At 42.1% G+C, this 18,194-nt stretch overlaps 2 protein-coding genes across 2 annotated transcripts in view; both read left to right on the top strand.

Moving 5' to 3' along the window:
- The window catches only part of foxp4 (forkhead box P4), a 65,035-nt gene extending 58,790 nt beyond the window's left edge, over positions 1 to 6,245 (top strand). Inside the window, exon 17 of the mRNA XM_068594285.1 lies at positions 200 to 6,245. Coding sequence (XP_068450386.1) covers positions 200 to 347 — 148 coding nt within the window. The 3' untranslated portion in view covers positions 348 to 6,245. The remainder of the gene's footprint in view (positions 1 to 199) is intronic.
- A 6,567-nt stretch (positions 6,246 to 12,812) lies between these two features.
- Positions 12,813 to 18,194, top strand: part of mdfi (MyoD family inhibitor) — a 28,155-nt gene continuing 22,773 nt past the window's right edge. Inside the window, exons 1-2 of the mRNA XM_068593395.1 lie at positions 12,813 to 13,298; positions 15,180 to 15,381. Of these exons, the coding sequence (XP_068449496.1) occupies positions 15,231 to 15,381 (151 nt within the window). The 5' untranslated portion in view covers positions 12,813 to 13,298; positions 15,180 to 15,230. The remainder of the gene's footprint in view (positions 13,299 to 15,179; positions 15,382 to 18,194) is intronic.

Raw genomic sequence — 18,194 nt, 5'->3', positions numbered from 1 at the left:
CGGTCTGTTCTTGTTCTTAGACATGAAGGATATTCAATGAGAGACCTTGTGAAGAAACTGAAAATTTGTCTGGGTGACCCCAAACTGAACAGTAGATAATATATATATATATATTTATATATATATATTTCTGCAATTGGCACCTTCCTCTGAAGCTCCTCCCCTCGCCCTGCTAACAGCGGTTTGCCCTCTCCTCCAGCCACCAGGTGCATGTGAAGGAGGAGCCCACCGAGCTGGAGGAGGACAGTCGCTCCGTCTCCCACCTGGCCGGCGCGACACACAACCTGCCGCTGCCGAGCGACGAGCGCGACCTGGAGGAGGATCTCCCCACCGAGGAGCTGGAGTAGGACGGATCCCCGGGACGGAGGAGGGTGACGAGACACGAGCGGGATCCATCCCCCCACCGAGCCCTCTCGTCAGCGAGAAGAGGAAAAAGATCGCTTCAGTACACTTAACAGAAAAGAGAGGAGAGAAAAAAAGAGAATGTGTTTGTTTTTTTCGTTTTTCTTTTCTTTTTTTTCTTTTTTTTTAAGAAAATGCAAGCAACCAAGGACAACATTGAGAAACTCCAAACAGGGTTTAGATGACCTCCGTTACTTTTCAGACTGTGGACCACTGCTTTACCTCCATGTGTTTCTTTTCCAACACTTGGCTCAGAGGTGTAACACCACTCAACATGCACAAACACACACACGCACACACACACACACGTACACACTCATTAACTTGTCAAGCCGTGTCTCATCATCCTCCCTGGTTCAAATCCACTTCTGTGTAGAGACCTTTTTTAGGGGTTAGGATACACACTCCTCCTTGCTCGGCACACCTGGGCCACCTGACGACACACAACTGTGTGTGTGTGTGTGTGTGTGTATGCGTGTGTGTGTGTGTGTTAAAAGAGAAAGCCACACACACACACGGGATCATGTGTATATACATTTGGAGCGGTCACCAGGGGGCTGGTCTCTCCTTCTTCCCCCCTCTTTGAGTCAATCACTTGCTTTTTTTTCATCTTCTCTTGATTTGATTGAAATGAATCCAGTCGGGGCTTCAAGACGGGGAAGGAAGGAAGGAAGGAAGGAAGGAAGGAAGGGAAGGAGAAGAGCACTTTTCATAGCTTAGCAGTGCTCCAACACTTCTGCAGCGCTGGCTCCAAAGTCCACGTGTGAGCCCATTGTGAAAGGGTCCCGCCCCCCCGCCCCCCTTCCCTCCCACAGCAAGACACTTAGTGACGAACATCTTTTAAACTCTTTGCTTCTCAGTGAAAAGACATTTTTCCTACCGCACCGCCATCCCTTCCCATCCCCCCGAAACCCCCCGAAAGGACTGCAGGAATCGGACCATTTTTTGGTGCTGTCCTTCTCCTCTCCTCCGTCTGTGCGGATGGAGCGATGGAGCTCGGGAACACTTTGAGAACGAGGAGACGAAGAGGGGAAAGCAGAGAGGAACGAGGGCGGCGGGAAGCGTCGACAGAAATATTGTGACTTAAAAAAAAAAAAAAGAAAACGCGATTATGGAATATAACGAGAAAAAAAGTGTGGTAGCTTTTGTCATTTTATTATTTGATGTTATGATCATGAAGGATGATTATCGTCATCTTTATGATTTCTTTTTTTTTTTTTTTGGAGGATCAATATTTCCATGGTGGCGTTCTGTTTTTCGACGTACCTTTTCTAAGGATGCTGTTTTTTTGTGTGTGGTTTTTTTTTTTGTATTGTAAACTGTTTGATTTACTTGCTGGCTGTTCACACCATTCCAAATGAGTATTGGCAACACACACACAAAAAGAAAGCGCAGTATTGTCCCAACTTGTGATACCCTCCCCCAAAAAAACCCCGCCCCCTTCCCTTCCTGTCCCAAGTGTAGCAGGCAAGACATTTTGGAAATAGCACTTAAAGTTGCCATTATCCAGACAGATTATTTAACAGCTGAATCTTGTTTTTAATTCTCTCTCATTCACTTGTTTTTTGGTTGTGTATTTAGTTGAGAAATATCAGTAATGCTTTAAAAAAAATTATATATATATTATGACTGCAGTCAGAGAATACCTCATCCCACAAAAGGTTCCGCCTGGAACTGTGTCCAAATTGATTAACAAAAAAGGGGGAATTCTTTCCGTGGGACACCAAAATGTGGCGACTCTGCTCGGCGTCGGTTCAAAGCTCTATGGTTGTAATAGTTACTGTGTAGAAGCTATCTGCAATTCACTGTGTGAGTTTGTGTTAAAAGAATAGCACGTGAGATTTATTTTTATTCTTTGTTTTTTTCCGTGAGCATAAAAGCATTACTTTTCTCTACAGTGCCATACCAAATTTAACATTTATTTTTAATCTATTATCTGCTTATTCCCATTTTATTTTTGTTACAGGTAACCAAAGAAATATGTAGAAAACCAAAAACCCTGTAGTTTATTTTGCCCTTTTTTGAGTTTCCTTTTTTTATTATTTTTTCTTCTTCTTAAAGAATTGGCCAAAAGACAACAAAACAAACCAGGAGTTTGAATTCTTGTTCTTGTATTCATATAACTATTGTGTTCAAATTATACATGACTTAACCGTGGCACACCATTCCGAAAAAAAAAAAACCAAAGTGTGTGAAGCAAACGAGAATTTGGAGACATCAAAAGCTTTTTTTTACATGATAAGCGGTTACAAATGACTCACATTTGGTATGGGGCCAAAAAAAGTAGTATTATCAAAACCTCGCACAGTTCCTCTGAAAAACGAAAAGAAAGAGTAAAGAAAAAAAGCACTTAGAGGTGAAACCCTGTCTCTCCCACGCTCAGGCTACACTGTGTTTCAAACACAACCCTCAGACCGGCCCTCCTGCTGTATGAGCAGGCCGGAAAGGAAAAAAAAAACAAGGCATTTTAAATTTTCTTTGCTTTACAGGATACTTTTTTTTTCTGGTGCTGTCGTAAAACAAACATTTGGAGTTTTTTTTTTAAAACTCGGGAACAAACACACATCCTCTTGGTCTGTATGTAGTATTTGCAGGAAGAGGACGTGTACTGTCATGTGGTGTCAAAGGTCACATCTTTGGACAGGGAGGAGTTATTCCAAAAAAACAAAAACATATATATTACAATAAAGAGGGAACAAAAATAGAAAGTATACCAATGTAAGAGGAAAAACAACCAAGGGACATCATGTAATTGAAAGTTGGGTTCATATTTTCATACTATCTCTTGCACGATTTTTCTTATTTAATGAAAGAACCTTTCTGATGACTTTGTGTTCAAACAGGACGGTTTCCTGTCGCATTAGAGGCTGATTTCTAACAAAGTACAAAGTGGCAGACGGACATCTTGAAACGAGATAAAAACCAAAAATAACACTACCTCCTTTTCAAAAACAGTTCAACGCATAGCCAACGGGAGACTGAACTCTCTTCAAATATGTTTCTTTTTCCTCCATTTTTGCTCCACGATAATAAGGAATGCCAAAACGTGTTACACTTACTGTATTACCGACACACACAAAAAAAAAAATCCGGACTCCCTAACGCATCTTGCTCGAGCCCCAAAACATAGAGATGTTTCACTTTCCATGGAATTAAAAATGACTACCTCTCCTTAAACCACATCTAAAGCACTCTCTATGTCTCAAAGTGTGTCGTGAAGGTGCTCACTAGATATGAAAGTGTAAAAACTGACCGTATTCCTGCACCCGATTAGCACTGAGCTATGTTAGCGGCCTCTCAACTTGTGTGCTCTGACTGTACGTGTGCATGTTCATGCTCTACGCCAACGCTAACGCTAGCGCTAGTGGTGATGTGGTGTTGGTGCGAGCTGGTTCTAGCGGTTAATGGTGGACAGACTATATCACACACACACACACACACACACACACACACACACACACACACATACACACACACAGGGGGTAACAGAATAACAGAAGCATAGAAGGCTGCACCCGATTAGCACTGAGCTATGTTAGCGGCCTCTTAACTTGTGTGCTCTGACTGTACGTGTGCATGTTCATGCTCTACGGCAACACTAGCGGTAGCGCTAGCGGTGACGTGGTGGGAGCTGGTTGTAGAGGTTAATGGTGGACAGACTATATCACACACACACACACACACACACACACACACACACACACACACAGGGGGTATAACAGAAGCATAGGAGGCTATGGGGTTAGTGTAACGGAGGCTCTGACCATTCAGATATCCAAAGACTCGCAAACACAGCAGCACCCACTTCGCCAAAAACACTTGCAGAGGCGCTGAGAGGACTAAGACACACACACACACACACACACACACACACACACACACACATACACACGTAATGAAACTCATCACTACTAGTACTATCCAAACCAAGAGGAACTGCTGCATACAGAACATAGATGATCTCTGACTTGTGCTTTAAGGTACACCTGTAAACAAAAGCTGTTTTATAAAGATGTAGATTGTTCACAGGTCGCCATGAAACACTTCTGTTCTTTCTCCAGCTCGGCATAACACGATGTATTCTTGTATAATAATGCTTGACTTATCTCTCCAGGGCATTCTTTCTCATTTTTGTCCTTTTTGATTTTTCTCTTCTTTTTTTCTGCACCTGTTTAGCTATTGTAAAGCTTTCAGCTCTGATTCCTATACTGTACTGCTAATGCTGAAGTATATGTATTTATCATATTAAGTGCTGCAGGTATCTCGGTTTATTAGTTTTGTTTTTGTTTGTTTTCAGTTCTTCATAAAACGTCTGGGACGCTGATTTTTTAAGTGTATTATCTCTAAAAAATGGAAAAGAATAAAAGTTAGATCAGTGGTTTAGGTAACACCTGTTTGTATATTTATCTTAGCTAGGTCTATTTTGATACTTTTTTGTCTCTGTACTGCATTTATGCATTTTTAAGGAAAGAAAAAAAACAAATGGAAAACAAACTAAAAAGTTACTTCATTATGTATTGATACCTCAGAAGGACTTTTTCTCAAAGACAGGACCAAAACCTCTAAATGGAAAAAGAGAAAAAATGTAAGACTATGTAGCCCCTCTCTTGCTTTAAAAAAAAAAAAACACAAAAAAACAAACAGCGGAGCTCTAGAAAGATATTGCTGTTGGTCCTCTCAGGTGCCAATATGTGTCCCAGCTCCCTGTGACCCCTCCCTCTGACCCCTGACCCCTGTCATTCCTGTGCTGAACTCCGACCCGTGGAGCTGTCAATCATCTGCAGGCGCCATGGGGGTGGTGGGGGTGTGTGTGTCACTGAGTCACACACCTTGGTTGGTGGTGACCAGTCACAAACCTCATCTCCCAGTCCCCACAGAGGCAGATCAAAAGCCTGACACTGTTGCATCTTTTTTTGTTGTTGTTGATACTCCTCTTGCGTATAGTCCCGATACCAAAATGTGGAACGGCTCTCAGAGATGCAGCTCATCCTCTGACCACCAAAGGCATTGGAAGCAAGCGCTTGCTTTAGTCCAAAACTCCTGAACTGTAACCAAACTGCAACCAAAACCAATGCCACAACCTTAACCAAACAAAAACCGAGCTACTTCCAAAAGTCTCCATCGACTTCACCGATCACCTTTACTGACAGCTGTTATCTCTCTTTTACATCCGTGCGATGGCGTTGTAGGACCAGCCTGCATCCTATTGGCTGGTGACTGACTCAAAAGGACAACAGGGAGCCCAAATCCTGACTTGTGATTGGACAGTTCTGAGGTGTCATACGAGGGGAAAGGGACTCTCAAAAGTGGATGCATTGCCTGACGGTATTATCGAGTAGGAGGCCAGAATCCGATGGAACGACCACTTCAGCTCTCCTCTGGTTAAACCTAAGGAACGTGTGTACATTTTCAGCAGTGACTCTGTATCGTTTTTTTTTTGTTTTTTTTTTAGTTTCAGTTTACCTGTTTACCTCTCTTTATCCTTTGGTTGTTTTGTTTTTTTGGTTTCGTTTCTTGTTATTTGAAAGTGTGACCCGAGGAAGAGGGCGGGGACAGGGACTGGGTGGTGGCTTTAGACAGACAGTGGAGCCCAGCCCTCTGAAACCCTCCACCACCCCCACCCCCACCCCCACCCCCCCGGGTAGCCATGTAATGCCAGTCACTGCCCTTTCCTTCATGCTGTATAAAAACACACACATATATCTGTGTATTTGTAACCTGAATCTTCTTGTGTCTGTCCATGCAGACAATAAAAAACTGTACAGTAGGTCTAGTTGCATGTAATCTGTACTAATTATTGACAATGGCATTATAAAATGCAATAAAATACTTATTACACTGTCTATTGCTGTGTCCTGGTTGTTTCTTCTACGGAGGTATATATATATATATATATATATATATATATATATATATATATATATATATATATATATATATATAGCAGAATAGGAAGGAAGAGCAAGATACATGTCTGCAACACTAAATTATATTTATTTTTCTGACTTTTCTAGGAGGAATTACTGCTTGATTTTTAACCGCCTCGTTTGGCTTTTGATATATATCAGTCTGCTATGGGTAAATTACACACAAACAAAAAGGTCAAATGCCTTGCTATACTTACAGAAAATATACAATATTAAATGCAGCTCCTCCCATTTTCATTGTGTTGAGTACTTTGTCATAAAAACGCTTGACTCCTTATGTCTCTTAACACTATAATTAAGGAAAACTATTCAAACTGTGATTTACAATGAATGAAGGCTGAATGTTTTTAGCAAATTCCCTCTTTGCATCGTGTCGTGTCATCCCGCAAAACTATTAGAAAATGACCGTTTCACTGAAAGAATACTGCGGTATCAAACGTCCATGTTAAAATCCCGTTGACACTAGTTTAGTACTCGCCTTTCATTTGAGAAAAACATTTTATTAATGATATAATAACGCCAGAGATTTATGTGGCGCTTTTCAAGAGTTTCAAAGACTGCAGTAAACCCTGCAGTAAAACTCTTTAACACGAAGATAAAAAAGGAGAAAGAAAAGATTAGAATACAATTGTGTTGAGGCAAGAAAACGAGGCAAGTCTGAAGTGTGGCGGCATTTTTCATGTGGTGTGTTGAGGATTTTTTCACAAAGAAAAAGGCGACAATTGAAAATTCACCTCGGTTTCCATGCTTGGTCCTAGAGATTTTCAGGATGCCGGCGTCAGGCGGGGTGTCAAAGACGTGAAGTGGTTAATGAAGACGACCTGAACCTCATTAGCTGAGAGGCTGCTGCTCAAACAGTAACGTTTCCTTGAGTTACAAGTCTGTCAGCCCCGTGCGAGGCCTTCAGAGAGGTCAGCGTGTGCTGTGATACACAAAGTGGCCACCAGGAGGAGTAAACAAACCGGACAAAACAAGCAGCATCTCATAAACACAAACATCACTGTGGTCCACTGACATGGTCCAACCAACAGGGTGGGCCAGAGAGTGAAGAACAGACACCCGACTACCCGGAGTGTGTGTGATGGAGTGAATTACACGAGGTCGCTGAAGCCTTATAAGATTATAGGATGAGTGCTGAATATAGTGGAAACTAGTTTGTGTGACCTATCTGTACTTTTCCTTCACTCACTTCCTTTCATTTTTCCCTTCTCCTTCATACCTTCTGTGTCTCTACCGTTGGGCTCATACCCTACAGCTTATCTTTAAAACCTGCGCGCTGCATGCATGCTGGATGTGTTGCCACAGGGAGAAAAAATGGAAACTGGCTGGATGTATTTTGGAAAAGTCGAAACTTTGTTTAATCTGGTGCTTTTAGTGAACTTCTCCGTCAGTCGGCTGGGAGGAAACTCACTCTTGACGCTTAAATCCCTGTGACATTTGGTTTTGGGAGAGACCCCATCTTAATCTTATTGCAGACACACACACACACGAGAAACACACTCACTGGCACGCACACATCATGAATAATAAGCAGTAACTCGGTACTTTATACTTGTGCAAGGTGAGCCAAGGTGCACAACAACACACAAAGAGGTTATTCTTGGCGGGACACAACAGTGTTTGGCATTAAACACTGAATATATTTCTGAATCGTCTGGACAGAGTAAGCAGTGGTTTGTGCACGTGAGTGTTCATGTTGTACGTTTGTTCATGCATCTGGTGGTCCGTGCATGTGCGTTGCGTTTGCGATGCTAAGTCAATATGCGTGTGTGTGTGGGAGCGAAACACTCAGCTAAGTCACGACTGGTTGCAGTCCTGGCTCCTCGATGGTGGAATGAGCTTCCCCAGTGACATCAGGACAGCAGGAAGTGTCTACATCGGCCGCCGCAAACTAAAAACACATCTTTTTAGACTACACTTTGAATATAGAAGGTAGTAGCGCAGTAGTAGCACTTTAGTAGCATTCAGATGGCACATGCTAATAGCACTTTGTCGTTTGGATTTATTGAAGGAATTGTAATTTCCTGATTCTTCAGCTAATATAATGTATGTGTGTGGAGAGAACTGAGGTCCAGGCAGACCCTGTGAGTCATACAATAAATGTACCGAGAGCCATGCTAGCATGTAGCTCGATAGTCACACACTGGCATCGTCACTTGCCCTTTTTCCTCTCCGTGTTTGTGGCTGAAGGTGTGGCCTGTCCCCCTGAAACGGTGTATCGACTCCCTCGAAACAACACAACATGCTGTGTGTCTGCTGCTGCACGCATCCACATAGCAACTGGGAAGATTCAAAGCACGTGCAAATACAATATACTGGTGTTCTTCTCAGAGTTAGACCAGACTTATTAAGTCGGAAAGGTTATAAAACACCAATGTGATTTTTTAAATTTCGTATGTTGAAAGAGCTTTTTTAAAAGAGGCCCAAATTCAAGAAAATGTGTTAAAAAGTGTCATCACATTTTCCCGTAGCCCATCAATTGTGCAGAAATCCCATTATATTCAATAACATATTGTACTACAATGAATAGAACACAGAAAAGCAGCAAATTGTTTTTTTGGAAATCTGACTTAAATTCCCAAATAAAAATGATCAAACCTGAGAAAAAGAAGTATAACAATGACTGCATCAACATCAAGTCATCTCCATTAATCTGTGTGAATAAAGTCTTCAGCGAACATCCTTGGAATCAAATTAATATCTTTTACAAAAAGAAAATACAATCATACATTTCAAAAACATGGCAGACAGAGACAGTTTTGCGATACTTTCCCAAACCAGAAAGATACACAATGTGACGTTGAGTTGATGGGACAGGAGAGCGTGTGAGCAACATCAAAAATACACAACTTGTTGGCACAAATGTTGGATTGTTGTCATTGTGGTATTTTAAAAAAACAGCCTCCGATTGTTAGTATGCTTCTTCTTTTTTTTCCCAAGAGGAATCGACAAACATGGAGTGTCAGAGAGAGAGAGAGAGAGAAAGAGAGAGAGAGAGAGAGAAGAGAGAGAGAGAGAGAGAGAGAGAGAGAGAGAGAGAGAGAGAGAGAGAGAGAGAGAGAGAGAGAGAGACCCAGCTCCGGAACAAAAGCATCTTTGTGAGTGATTGGAACCACATTTTCAGCCTCCTCTCTCACTCTCTCTCCTTCTCTTTTTTTTCTCTGAAAACCACTGAACAATCAACGTCAAAAGTTTAGAATAATATTCAGAGACGGTCTATGCAGATACTCTATGTGTGCATGTGGCTCCAGTTTCACCTACACACACTGTACTCACACACACACACACACACACACACACACACACACACACACACACCCTTCCTCTGTCTGGACTCTCTCCCTTTCTCAATCTCTACATTTCCTCTGTCTGTCCCTCCCACCCGGCCTGTCTGCTGATCTGACGCTGGGTAAAGCTCTGGTTGTGGCATCTCATGCAGTCTGGGCAGACGTCCTCAGTCCTCCGGTGCTGGCGAGCTTGAGAAGACAACCTACTCTTTCTCTGCTGGATCTCAGTGGACTGGAACGCCGCTGAAGCCTCAGAGGCCGAAGCCAAACACAGACTAGGTTTTACATGCTGTGAGAAAAGGTAGAATTGCTTTCACTTTAGTGAAACTTGACTTGATTGCCTCTGTGAGGAGCTTATAACCCTTATGACTTTCCTTAAAATTGGCCTTCAATCTAGAGTTGTGAATCAATTGCTAATTTTTTTTTAAACTAAGGCAGTAACATGAAAGGAAGTGCTGTTTTGTGTTACAGGATGATGGTACTTATGTAATATATGCAACTAACTATTAACTACTTTGGTGTGTTGAGTATTAAAAGTGTGGGTTTACATGTTTTTAACATAATATGCATTGGGAACAACTAGCAGCTAGCAACTTGGTATGGCTCCCACCTGTCACTCACAGTGACCACAACCCTTAATCATGCCTTAACTTTACTATAATTGAAGCGGGTGAGTGTAAGAAAGAAAACATTGGCTCCTATACAGTTGAATTAAAGGGGGAATTAGCTACGTCCAGTCATTTCCTGGCATTACCCCCCTGTGAAACACTGAACTGTACTTTAGTATGGATTATGAATTAAACTAATGAGACATAGCATCTCACTTTACAGGTGCTGGTAGGTGGGATTGTGTCACCTTTTGATAAAGCAAAGCTTCTTCATATCTACTGTACAGCCTTCTCCTTTAACTCTGCAAGAAAACTCCTTTCCATAATGTCGAGTTATTCCTTTTAGTGTGTGTATGTGTGTATGTGCCTGTGTGTGCATCAACAGTTGATTTGATAGCACCGGACGTGAGGAATGTGGAAGGAGACTGCCATGTCCGTCTGCTTGGTGCACGAGACCTTGGACGTTCGCCACGACAGGAAACTGCCAATTACTTTGGAACCAAGAACAAAGGCCACCAGCAAATCTACTCATTGACAAATGTGTTCAAAAACCATTAAATATGTTTTGATTAAATAACCATTGAGTACCACTAGTGTTTAAGTAATTGTGTAAATACTTAGGAATGGACCGTAGCCTTGTGGGTGTGGTGAATGTCAGCCACAAACAGAAGTAAGAGGGTAGAGAGCGTAAGCTTTTCAGGAAGCTGATGACTTTGAAATGCTGCCATTGGTTGTTATTGTAGTGGTTGGCTTTTTTAAAATCATCCACGAGACAGGTGACATCTTATCATCTCGGGATTATCAGTCTCCACATCTTTAAGAACCCGAAAAAGTAAAAAAAAAAAGTGAGGTCGGTCTGAGTATCAGCTGTCCTGATAAAGCACAGTATGTCCAGATATCTTTCACAAAGACAAACACACAATAAACAATCCTGCTGGAAATCTAATCTCTCTAACTGTTGATTTCCCACACACACACATACACACACACACACACACACACACACACACACACACACACACACACACACACACACACACACACACACACACACACTTTGACCAGACAGACGCTCAGCCCCCACAGGGAATGAATCATACACCAATTTGTTGGTGTCAAGCATGTCTGCCTCAGATGAGTGATTGTACACACAAATTGAACAGGAGGCCAGCTAGTTGTTTGTGAAAAAAAAAAGGAAGCCTGTGTCAGAAAATGACCCTCAGAAGATTTGCTGCTGTGAATTATCTCATGTTCCTGCCACGCCCCAGAACATAAATCACAGAAAACACTGTCATCAGCCGCAACCTCCAGATGTCAACATGGCACGAGCAGACACGGCCTGTCAGTCATGTGCTGTATTCCTATTGTGTGTCTCATCAATAAGTTTAGACTATTCTAAATCATGCCCTAAACAAAGTTAGATACGCTGTGGTTTCATTAGTCAGACAAATATTGAAGAGGGATAATACATATTAGGGTTAAATTTAGACAAACAAGCTCATTAGGATCATTATTTTTGGCAAGTAACTTACACTAATTTATACTATTACAAATTAAAATACACTACATGGCCTTGAGTGTTTTTTATGAGTTAAACCCTGAATACCAGGCCCTTTGAGACACAAGAAACTGAACCAATTCAGTTGTTAGTGAATGATGCACGGTACGTTTGGGTCAATAACTCTGCTTCTGAAAGGTTACATCCAGCTGACGTCAATGGCAGATAGGGTATAGATGGGGATGTGTCTCCTCGTGTTTTTTGTAATTCCCGTTGAATGCATAATTACCATCATTAGGATGATTCATGAGTCGTGACCTCGTCTGGTCTTGTGCTGCGAAATATTCAAAGGTCTTGTGAGCACCAGAATGAATGAAGAAAAAACTTTCCCACAGTTAGCCGCAGCGAGCATGTACACTGAAAACAGTGACACAACTACTTATTAGTTCCTCGACAAGTAACATTTATGTTTTCACAGTTTCTCTAAAGTTGAGATAGTTTGTATTCACGGTTAAATGCACTTATTGTAAGTCGCTTTGGATAAAAGCGTCAGCTAAATGAAATGTAACAAGTAAGTAACCAATTAACCCCTTTGCGCTGCAAACACCTACAGTTATTATATTGCGATAAGAGATTTAAAAAAAGTACATTAATACAGCTAAACAAGTAGTTTTTGTGGATTGACATGTCTACCACAGCCTAGCTTTAAGCTAGTGCTACGGTTCTAGCTAGCTATCCAGTTAGCTATAGCATTTAAGCCAGCAGCCGGTGTTAGCGCCTTCCTCTTTGGTTACAGTTTAGGTACTTAACTCTGTCTAAAATTATTACTATAACTGAGCACCACAGATATGCTACATCTAAGTGATTTTAAGTGAATGCATTGTTCGATTGTTCTATTATTAATGACAAAACATATGGTTCCTGGGCTCATAATGCTCGGTGAAAGCTGCCCTGTGTTAGTGCTGTGCCTGGTTCGGGTTAAGGGGGGTAATTATATGACAGTATAGTTCAGCCCAACTAGTTTGTAGCCCGGAGGAAGCACAATCACTGCCGACTGTAGTTTCCTGTCCAATAAGCTGCAGCACAGAAGTCAGGCAAAGTATAGTGCGAGTGAAGAGACGGGACAGATCGAGGAGCCTCCACAGGACGGCATGGTTCACTGCTCATGTTAAACAAAAGTTTGGGACAGTGGTGTAGCCTATTTGGGCTTTGTGTGCAGAGACACATTGGAAAGTGAAGAAACCCTGCAGTGCAAGTCAAAGAGTAGTCAGCGAGCTGCCTGCAGAGACACACAAACTTCCCAACATCTGGTCTGCTGCGCTGGAGGACGGGGCGAGCCGGAGAGAGAAACTTTTGGAGGCGGAGAGAGACTATCTTCGCTGGAGAAATATGCATTGCATTTGGGAGTTTTGGGCACCTACATGAGCCGAAAAGAGACTTGGCGGTCGTGTAAGGTGACAATAGCGGAGGGATAAGAGGACAGGGAGGGTCTCCAAGGGCGAGAAGTCCACCTGGAGCGGTGAAAGCATGAATTAGCCGAAGGGTTTGTCTGCCCCGTTTCCCAGCCAGAGAGAAGGTAAGACGTGTTTTCTTTCTTCTTCTTCTTTCTGTGCGTTTTTTTGTAGATCAGAGCGCCTTATTCTGCACAATCTAGGCAAGAGAAGTGATCGTTACAGCGCAGCTGAGCTCGGTCTGTGCGTGCAGAGACTCGTTTAGGAAAGCTGGGCGCAGACATGCAATAAAGGTAAACAGAAAACACCCGTTATTAAGTTAGCAGTTACTTATACTAATGCATATACTATTTATACTTTTCATTTCAGAATAAACGTCTCTCGAAAGGTAGATATTGCCATTTAACAACGTGTACACATACTCTTCATTTCAGCTAGAAGTTCGACACTGTTTATGTGTGCAGTGCAATGTCTTTTTCTTTCTCCCCAAAACTTCCCTACACTCTTTACCTTGTCAAAAGTTTGAAAACCAAGGCCACCGTACTTCATTTAGGGGAATATACATTTGTATGAACTCGTTAAACTTCACTTCGTCAAGCACTTTCACATAAACTCCTCAGCTTAAGGTTGTCAAATGTTTTGGGCGCAGCGAGTGTGGAGCTGAAACCTCGGGAGCGCGCACACAGCTGTCCAGCTGAGCATCTCTGGCTGGGTTGGCGCGCGCCAAACACACGTTGGCACGTGACACACTCAATTAGTCCCGTACACTGATGAACAATGAATCAAACGCCTATTACATCTGCACCAGTTTGCACTATTTTTCGACTACTGTTAATGACTTTTTTTCGCTCACATTTATCTTGTTTATTGTACACTGTGTATGTAAGAGCAACGTGTAACCGGAGTCAAATTCCATGTGTGTATCCATGTGCCTGACCGTCTCCTATCTAAAGTATTAGATGAAACCCACGTGACCTCATGACAGTAAGGTATACCCTATATGTCGTTGAGCAACCATTTAGTAAGAACTATAAGACAGACGGGCTAAAAACAACAGTAACAGTAATGTTATATCATTTAAGTATCGTCATCATCTAACCGAACTACTTCAGGAATGTTTAGCAGTAACCTTGAATATATTGTGAAATATTTGCGACAGTACAAGTACAACACAGTAGAAATACAGAGGAAACATGAGCTGCGTGTGGAGCTAACAGCTTTACAACGAAAACACAACTAAACTAAATGACTAGAAAAATGAGACATGAAGAAAAAGGCTTTCAGTGGCCATTCTTTTCAAATATTAGCACTGTAGCTAATCACTAGCTAATTTGATAAATCTAGGACAGCTAACGAGCTAAGGTGTATTAGCAGCTCGGCGGGCCAATTAGCTTGGTTGTTGGTAAGTAAATGACACTATTCGTGGGTGTGTTAGCGGCTTGTTGTTAACGCTAATTAGATCGTGGGATACTATTTTATAGTCATAGTATCCAGATTGACAGCTCTTTACTGCTTTAGTTTTGTTGTGTTTTATCATTTTTTATTCTTTTCGTCTGTGTTCTTTTTAAGTCATTCACATTTGATCTTTTTTTCCCTCTCCTCTTTTGTTACTGTCATCTTTTCATCTCATGTTATTAGTTATGTATTATTGCCGAGCCATAAATATTACCCGTGTTGTTATTATTTGCACAACATGGATTTAAAGAGTTTAAACACTATTCATTAAAAGTAGGTTATGATTAGGCACATCCGTTGTTATTCCACTGTTTCATGAAAGCAGTTTCCTTTTGTGATTCTATAGCTGTGAGCGATTCATGCTGGTTCAAGTTGTGCCTGACTACACCTCTCTCTCTCTCTCTCTCTCTCTCTCTCTCTCTCTCTTAAGCACGACATGTTGGGCTTGTTGCTCAATTTAAAAAGATAATGAGAAGTCTTTCTACATGACCCTGATGATATCAATGTAGTAATATTTTTTGGGCGATGTCCTTTCTCTCTCTCTGCTTTAGGCTCACTCCTTGGTCCCTCCACCTCCTCCCATAAGAGCCAGGCCTACGCCCATGGATGAGGAGAGGAGTGCCCCCGCCATCTCCCCAGAGCCACCTGATGAGGGGGACCCCAGTTTACCATCTCCACAGCCCAAATCCCACGCAATCACATCAGAAGAGCAAGCAAACAGCTGCCCAAACCCAGAACCCTGTCCTGGTCCAGGTAAGGAAGAGGTTGCAAAAACAGAGACAAGACAAACCAACACAAACTGCTGTTCCAATTGTGTGTAGCTCGTTATGTGATGGGTCTGAACAAGCCTTGAATAGGTGTTTGTTTATAACTACTCACTAAAAAGAGAAGCTAGCAGATTTGTTCAGTATGTGCGTCAGTGTATGCAGCAGTTGGATGCAACACACTTTCCTTCCTTCACAAGCTATAGGAGCCCCCAAAAAGAAAAAGGTCGATGTTAGTTTTCCAGAGTGGAATATAGTCTTGAGTCATTGTTATGTTTAAAACTTTACACACAGATAATTACTAATCGTTCCAGTGACTTCCATTGGACCCCCCACCCCCCAAAAAATCATTGTGTGTTTTTGGGTGGATGTCGTGGTGACTCATGAACTCAGAGGCCTTCTCAGTGACAGGATAAAAACAGTGGATCGGTCTGTGTGTGTGTGTGTGTGTGGGGGGGGGCATGCCGCCTGGGATGATCTGAGGGGTCAGGACCAATTCAGCGCCGTGGAACGCAATGAGACTCCTGGGAACCGGGAATGACCCTTCCCCTTTGTGTGATTGGTCATGCTAAGGGTTGACTGACACTGGAGGCGGGAGTGGGGGAACACGGACCAACTCGGGGGCAGTTGTATGCCTGAATGACTCATCCAGGATCAGCCAAAATGAGTCAAGTTGCCTCAACATTCAGGGAGAAAAGGCCAGAATGGGCTGTAGTTCACAGTGCAGACCCTATGGAGTAATTGGGGAAGGCGTGGTAAATGGTGAAGGACGGATGTAGATATTTAAGTGGCTTGTTTCCATGCTAATCTGCCACTAAAACGTCCAATGGGTGACGGAGTTATTTTGTTTAGTCTATTCCCAATATAATTTGATTACTGTGTTGAATGTGGAAAAAACAAAAACATAGAATCCACGAGGTTCACCGTGTTGAGCATCAGATGGAATGACGATACCTCCACGAAGGCCTTTTAGACTTATTAAACTGTAGATTTGTGCCGACCTTACCTGTGCTTTTCGCGTTGGCCAGCCAACACAAAGTACAACTGTGGCTTCTCCCACTAAAGTTAGACAGCTTGCCTGGCCGACTCGGGTAATTTGTGTGTGTTGCGAGTGTTTGCGTGTGTGCTGACGGTAGGTAGGTGAGCCAGGGAGGAGAAGATTGGTCAGGCTACCACTGAGGGCAACAAGGCCCTGCTTTCAGCTCTCTGCTTCACCCCCTCCACCCGTCCCCCTGCCGGCAGTGTGCAGGGCTTTGGAACAACACAACAGGCTCATATATAGATCTAACTGAGGCTTGAATCTTTTTGCACATTTTCGCTGATAGATGCCATGTTAGAAAAGGATAACAGGCTCCAAGATGACACCTCGACAAATGTGCAATAGTAGTTTTACCCCAAACAATCACTAGCAACGGACATGTCCATCCCACCAATATTGTTTTTCATTTTCATGGAATCTGCGATGACAGTTTCTTAAGCTTATAGCGATCTCTCTTTGTTGTTTTTCAGATTTTTCTGAATAAATAAGTACATTTAAAAGTTCTAAGTTGACTAACAACAACTCAGATTTCTGTGTAAGTGTCATCCACACCTGCTGCCATATTTATTTTGCTAGCTATATAAGAAGATGCCCAGTCTTCATCCTGATTGTTCAACCAATTTTTCAAATCTTCTGAACCAGAGCGATGAGAACACATTTTGAAATGTCCTGCAACTCGTTCAAGACTATAAAGACGCTCTAAAAGTAGCTCTCCTAGGCTTTGAGAAGGTTTTAATTATATAACCCTTAAAGGTTTAAGAATACACATACAAAATCCTGTTTTTATAAGGGCTGCTTTGGGGAAAACAAGATAAGAGATAAGATAATCCTTTATTAGTCCCGTAGTGGGAAACTTACAGGATTACAGCAGCACTGCTCACAAGTAAATAAAGATACAAATCAAGTAGTATAAATAAACAGTAGAACAGTAATAAAACCAAATTAAACAGTAAGAAGAATATTAAATATACAGATGGATTACAAATAAAAAAATTGTATAAAAGTACTTAAACGTACTTAAACAGAATGTATTGGCTAATGCACCGGGTGATGAATTAAAGTGTTAAAGTGCTCACACGTGTTCAAAGTGATTTGTGCTTTCCGTTGTAGTTTTTTGTTGCAGTATCACGCTTTGACACCGGGACAAATCGTCATGATCTCTGCCGCGCCGTCTGCAGCTTCATGAATGCTTCAGACGCAATAACCCTGTTCAGTCGGGTTGCGTTGATTCCTTCTGTGCTCAGTTTTTGAGGCATAGTTTACGTTTGACAGCGAGAGTTTTAGCCGTCTTGTCGCCTCAAATTTGGATTACAGTCTTTTCTGCTACAGTTGAATTAAGCTCTCCTCCGTTGTTACCAGTCATTTGAACAGTGGTGTGTGTGTGTGTGTGTGTATGTGTGTGTGTGTGTTGATATCTGTGTGTAACTGTTGCTCTCACTCAGGCATGAGGATGCAATGAGGCTGTCTGTATGTGTATAGAGGAGCCTCTTAATGTACCTCCACATGCTGATTCACAACCAGTGATGAAAGAGAATGACCTCTCTCACCTTTACCATGCTTTCCTGTTTTTGCCTCTGCTGATCTTTCTTGTTGTCCCTCACAGTATTATGGCTGAGCACGTGTTTTTAGTTGTTATGTTGCAATTGCAATTGCAATAGAGCTGTGATTCAAACTCTGGCTTGCATCGTTGTTAGTGTCTGAAACTATCGGAGCTTGTTGATGTCAACAATTATAAAACAGAAAATGAAGATTTGTGTGATTTC

Source organism: Clinocottus analis, unplaced genomic scaffold, assembly GCF_023055335.1.
Source record: "Clinocottus analis isolate CAN_PGR_092001 unplaced genomic scaffold, fCliAna1.0.p SCAF_3, whole genome shotgun sequence".
NCBI lineage: Eukaryota > Metazoa > Chordata > Actinopteri > Perciformes > Cottidae > Clinocottus > Clinocottus analis.
The sequence above is the reverse complement of the archived record's forward strand: the minus strand, read 5'-3'. Positions and strand labels throughout refer to the sequence as shown.